Raw genomic sequence first — 6,405 nt, 5'->3', positions numbered from 1 at the left:
ACAAACCACTGTTAACCCAGAAGTCCTCTGATGTTCTTGATCTCCCTAACATTGCCAAGGGCTGGAAACCACTGGTAACAAATAACACTGAAGTGCCACCTCTCCTCCAGGGCCTCTTTGGCAAGCAGGAAGATAATGGAGAGAGTTTGAGACTCAAGGGACACACCAGACATCTACATTGATGTCCCTCAAACTGGGAAATTTTGTCTGTATGTATGTATTTGACACTAATGTGCCTGTGCATCTGCTAGGTGCTGGCTCTTCATGGCGTCTGGCGCTAACAGTTGAATTGCTTTTTTCTTCAGTTTTAGGCAAGTGACTTAAGCAAATAACTTATCTCATTCAAAATCTGCTTAAAAATTATAAAAGTCTGAAAAGAGAACTGCTTAGACTGGCATTCTCACTTCTAGCAACTTGTTTGGGTTGTCTTTTACCTTAATCATATTGTCAAAGTTAGATGCATTTCTGCTCTCAAAAAGACTGATGGCTAAAAGTTGTGGACGGCCTGACTCTCCAGGACAGTTTCTCTTCCCATCTGAAAATTGCTAGGCTCACCTTGAGCTGTTGCTGAACCACTTCTGAGCAGACAGTGAAGCCCACACCTCTGCTTTTTCCCTTGCCAGCCTGAGATGGGCCCAAATGTGTCGATTTGCTCATGACGTTGCTCTCCCTGGGCAATGGCCGAGTGCTCTGGGACTGGCAGAAAAGCCTCAGCCCTGCCAGGTGGGACCGGTGCAGGGTGGTGATGTCCCCTGTGAAAGCCGTGATGCACAAGAGACTCTGAAAATCTATTTTTAAGCCACAGGGAAGGCGTGATAATGCTGGATGAAGACACCATGTTCAGCTGGGGTAGGGAGTCACAGCCGGTGAAAGACGAGAATCTTTCATACTGAATTATCAAGTATTCACCGTATTTAAAAATAGATTTTTCCGTGTCCTTCTCCAGCCACTGCTGCATGTCTCAGCCAAGCTTACGAACACAAACTGACCGTGTAAATTAGTGAAAATATAGCAGCATCTGGTGCAAGGTGGGCTGCAGAGAAAGGCTGTGTCCATCGCTGGCAAAAGTTCATTTCAACGTCTTGGTTTTCTCACAGAAAATTTGCCATCCCTGGAAATGCTGGAAGGTGGTTTGCTCAGCCGCAGCCAAAAGTAAACAGGAGGTGATTTTTATCATTGCACTGGAGTGGTGATGGCTTGACTGGGAGGATGAGTGGCACCAGCTGCAGCGGGGGTGGCTGCAAACCGGGACGGACAGCACAAGTGACACAGGGCAAGGGGTCATTTATTAGCAATCTTTAAGCAACACGCACACTTAACAAGTGATAGCACAATGTTTACTGTCTTTCCTTCAAGCTCAGTCCCTGCTGTCACAGCCGGCACTGCTCCACCTAAACACTCCAGAGACAGCCTTGGATAACTCAGCACAGCTCCACCATCCTGCCCACTCCTTGCAGGCTCCTGGAGGGGAAGGAGACCTGTCTCAGCAGCATGGCACACACCTAACTGCCGTCCTACAGAAAGCTCTGTTTTGTAGAAGACACTGATTCTCTGAAGCCATTAAAAGAACAGATGGGGAATGCCTAGGAGGAGTTTAATTACTGATTTCACAAACCCAGGGACCGCGGGTTCTTCAAGCTGGCTCGAGATGTTCTAGCAGGCGACAACACCATCACAGCGACGCAGACACACTCACACCTTCTCCTACTGAGGCTGAGGGGGGCTGTGCCACGGCGCCTGGCGTGCCCAGGGGACGCCGAGGGACTGCCGCCCCGGGCAAGGCTGGCAGCAGGGCTGTGGCGCCGGCGGACGCCTACGCCTGCGACTGACCTGGGCTTGTCCCGCCAGGCACTGCTCCAAGCATAGCTTGGCCAAAAATAGGATCATGGGAATCCCTGCCTGAAACCCAGCTTGAGAAAGTGCAATTATTGACAATGCCCCAGTGGGACACAGGTTCTTTGAAGTCCGCGTCCACAGCACCACCGGTGAGAGTCACCGTGGGCAGAAAAGTGACCTGAACCGCTCGTTCACGTGGCTGCACATGAGTTAACCTGCAGGATTTCCAATCTACAACATTTTTTTTTCATTTGCAAATAAAAATCCAGGTGGGAGGGAGAAGCAAACCACCAGCCTTGCTCAGCACACTGTTCCACAGCAGTCAGGCCGGGAGAGGGATAAGGAATGCTACAAAAAATGGTTTTACACATTCTTTATTTAAGCGAAATGAGCAAGTGAAAGCAGAGGTTTCACATTCCTTTCTGCTAAGTGAGTTTGTGCCTCTTGTGCTGGTGAATTCAGATAGTTACATTGCATACTGCAGTTTTATACCCTCGAGAACCTAACACCGACACCAAGCACGCTGGCATGGCAGGCAGGGGCTACCACATTCACAGTGACTACAGGAGGAGACAGCACATCAAACAGTTCCTAAGGATCTTGCATTTTACATTTTACAGCTGGATCACTGCAGAATAAAATAATTACACCATCATAGACCCATCACAGACATTAGCACCAGCAACAGGTATGAGAGAGTAAAAAAAAATTCATGACATCCTCAATTGAAAACTAATCACAGAGGTGTGCTGGGGGTGTTACTTATGTCTGTGGAGACACACACCTAAATCACCTCCCAGAGTTTCTGATTGTCTTTTACTCCTGGTAAGACTTCACAAGGAGCCACATGAGCAATACAGTAATCAGGACAATCATGAAGTTGAGGAAAAGTTCTTGTGTGGACCGCTCCATTTTTCGGGAGTACTCAGGGGAGAGCAGAGGTCAGCAGGTAGAGCAAGGGGAAAACTTCAGTGACGTCCTGGGAGCGTCCTTGAGCTCAACCTTCAGGTCACGGGCTCTTTTAAGGAAAAAGAAAAATATGTGAAGAACAGATGCAGGACGGTTCAGCAGAGTTATTTATATTGGTGTAAATAAGTGTTTCAGTGGCTAGAAGTTAGTAAGCACTGGGGATGCTAAAAAGTAAAATCTGTCTCTGGCAGCTTATCACCTGCTTTGATATCCAGCATTCTCAGTGTCACCCCAAAATACACCATGCAGGGGTGACCAGTCCTTGGAAATTAGCACTGCTTTGTACAAGTATTTTCAAACAATTAATGTCCAAGCCCTGTTAATTACTTGCAACAGATATACATTGTAAATATACTACTGTTTAGAGTTCTTTAAATTCCTATATTTGTTTGTACATTTTCATTTTTTTAAAGGAACTATGTCCAAACTATTCTTTTATAAAGAAAGACTAATAAATCTGAATTATTTATCTTACCACTAGAAGTAAAAGGAGAATCTAAGGTTAAACATTTTCATTTCTGAAGAACTTCATAAATTTTGTGAGTTAATTCTATAGATGAAATAGCATTTTATCAAACTCCTCCTGACTTTCCTGCACTTTCAAGCTGTTATAGATCTCTCACTCCAGAAATCTGATTCAAGTTGTATTTGAAAACTTTTCTGTTAGTTATTGATTTTATTTACTCAATCACAGCAAGTTTTGAATTTTATATGTTTTTGGAGTTCCTGCAGAGAGATAAGAATTCTTCATGAATATCATGCACTAATTCATCTGTTGCCATGTAAATAAAACAAAAACCTTTCAACAAATGAGGCATAAACTATAGACAAAGAATTTCAGCCACACAACTAAAATCTCAGCAGAGAAGTCAGATTAGGCTGTAACATCTATGGTGCAAACAAGAGAAGCCGTGGGACCATACCAGCATGAAGACAGAGTTTAAATAGAAACTGCTTTAGTTTGCAGATTAAATATTAAAAGCCCAGTGCATGCAGTTAACAAATTCCTACATTCCCAAGTTGTTTTGCCAGCCTCCTATGTCCTTGGACAAGAGAAAATCTGACCTAATAAGTAAGCCAAGTTTTTTACCTTAAGGAGGTAAATGGAGCCCAGTGGTTCTGCCTCTGGACTTTGGGTCACTGCAGATATTATTTCTCTCCAAGCTTCTGCCTATCTCTCACTCGGTCTGGATGCCCCGTCCCTGTGTGGGAACTAAAGTAGGCTGAGGGAGGAGAGCAACAAGTGCATTGGCAACCCAGGTGCTGACATCACCCCCAAAATATTTTAAAAGGGCTAAGCTGGGCTGCAGGATTTGGTTAAGGTTGTTTGTGCAGTGGGCTCTGTGGGCTGGTTTGCTTCTTTTAGTTCTTCTGACATGGGGCTGTGCTAAGAGCAGAGCTGTGTGCAGCCCTTGGGACGCAATGGGATTTTATGAGAATTTCGTTTGGCCTGTTGGTGTCTTCAAGCCCAATGTGGGGAAAAGGAAAGAAAAAGCCACCTGCAGAAGTCTGTGTGCAGATTTCAGCATCTCTTAAGATGTTCTCCAGGGTATGGTGCCCTGTCTATACAGTTACCTTCCTAAGTACAGTACAGGTGTTGCTGTCCTATATACCTATAGTCCCCACAGCTTCTCAAGTTCATATGCATTTAAAAGAAAGTGAATAGGAATAAAACAGTCTTTGCATTTAAATACAGAATACTGAAATCCAGGATTATTTTCTGGATAGAAAATTTTGGGACTAGGAGGTCCGAAAAGAGCCACTGACTCACCTGCATGCTCTTCCCTCATCAGTTTTCAATGCTGGTGTTAATGCTCCACCTGCCTGAGTAGGGACAACTCCTTGGCTGAAGAGGATAGCCAGATCTTTTTTGCAGGAATGACTTCCTTTGCCCTGAGGTTCTCAGCATGTCAGGAATCGGTGTCTGGGGAGCAAGACAGAACTGTCAGACATGGTTTAGTGGTGGACTTGGCAGTGTTAGGTTTGTGGTTGGACTCAATGATCTTAAAGGTCTTTTCCAACCTAAATGATTCTATGATACTATGACAGAGAGAAGTATTTCTGCCACCCTGCAGCATTTCTTCCCAGAAAGCACATTGCTCTGTGGCCTAGAGAGCTGTAATCCCCACATCATCTTATCTTTGCTCAAGGCAGTGCTAGAACTTGCTATATATATATATATATCAACAAAAAGAAATGGCTATTTGTTTCCTTTAAAACAACACAGCTGAAAGAGAGTCTCAGCACAGAGGGCTGGACTGAACCGGGAGCAGAGTCTGCTGGCCTCGTGCTGCCGTGGGTTTCCCCTCCTTGGAGCCTTTGCTTCAGATGAATGATAGGAGTATTTCCACCGAAGTCACAGGGGTCACTCCTGCAGCACAGTGCTGCCAGATGAGCATGAGGATCCTGATCAGGTTTAAGTGTGTAAGGCTATCCACAACGCTGGCCTTATTCTGTCTGCCAAACACCACATGATACATGGTATGCAGATTATTTACTGATTCTGATGCCTTTTGTATTTATATTCGGGCATGCTGGGAGATAGTGTAGCTCAGAGTATCCAAGCTTGCTGTGACAGTCCCCCTCCATCAGCTCCCAGGTTTCACCCTTTGCACCAGCGCCCACCCTCATGTCACGGTGCGATGCCCCCGGTGAGGGAGGCTGGCTGGTTGGAAACCAACCCGATGAAAAACACAACAAAACAAATAGCTGTGGGTAACCAGGGGGGTGGGGGGTGGGGGGGGTGGGGGGGGTTTGCTTGGGTTGTGCTGGGTGATCTCCCTAAATAGCCTCCCCACGCAATCACTGGAGGTAGGAGGGGGACCAGAACAGCAGAAATCTTCCCTTTCATTGGCCTAACTGCCATGCCACCACTCTTCTAGACACCCAGGCAGTGGGTTCACAAAAGCCAACATGCTGTGTGGGAGTCCTGTGCTAAAATATACAGATGAGAGAGCAAAGGCTTAACCCATCCATGCCTCATTCAGGAGCTAGATGCCTAAGTGGGTGGCAGGGTTGTGATGTATGCTCTGCTGGGCTGTGCCATCAAAGCCCATCCTCTAATGGAAAACTTGGGCGAACGTCTCCCATACTTGCAGAGGATTTGAGAAATCCAAATTCAAAATCTTCCCATCTGCCCGAGGGAAGCAAGGAACATGTCTGTCGTGAAGTTGCCCCAGCCTATTCCCTTCCCCAGTATGTTCTGAAGCAGAAATGTCTGGCTTTCTCATGCAATGGCTAATCCATTTCACCTTGAATCACATAAATATCCACCAGGAAAAGGGTTAAACATTTGAGTGCCATTGAACCTAATTATTAAATGTTACACATCAGTGCCAAAATGTTCCCCTTGGGCTGTGCATCCTGGAGACCTTGAGGCTTATTTTATTCTCTGCCAACACAAAAATCAAAATGTGTTTCTTTAACTGGAACCCTTCAGCTTTGGTGCCCAGGCCTGTATCTGCACTTCTACACTGACAGGGAGCCCATTCCTGCTCTGTCCCAGCTCACCTCCTTCATCTTGGACTTCGCCCATGAGGGCTGGAAAACTTCCCTTCTTCAAAGTAGGGAAACAGAGCTGTAAATGTCATTTATCAGCAC

The 6,405-nt window shown here is 45.8% G+C and overlaps 1 protein-coding gene across 1 annotated transcript; it reads right to left on the bottom strand.

The window, feature by feature from the left end:
- Nucleotides 1-2,201: 2,201 nt before the first annotated feature.
- Nucleotides 2,202-2,748, bottom strand: SLN (sarcolipin). Its single transcript, XM_074153635.1, has one exon. It carries the CDS (start codon nucleotides 2,746-2,748, stop codon nucleotides 2,653-2,655), a length of 96 nt encoding a protein of 31 aa, XP_074009736.1. The 3' UTR covers nucleotides 2,202-2,652.
- Nucleotides 2,749-6,405: the final 3,657 nt, after the last annotated feature.

Source organism: Numenius arquata, chromosome 1 (assembly GCF_964106895.1).
Source record: "Numenius arquata chromosome 1, bNumArq3.hap1.1, whole genome shotgun sequence".
Classification (NCBI taxonomy): Eukaryota; Metazoa; Chordata; class Aves; order Charadriiformes; family Scolopacidae; genus Numenius; species Numenius arquata.
The sequence above is the reverse complement of the archived record's forward strand: the minus strand, read 5'-3'. Positions and strand labels throughout refer to the sequence as shown.

Excerpts from the sequence above, each read along its gene's own strand:
- SLN (XM_074153635.1), bottom strand. The coding sequence starts at position 2,748 with ATGGAGCGGTCCACACAAGAACTTTTCCTCAACTTCATGATTGTCCTG.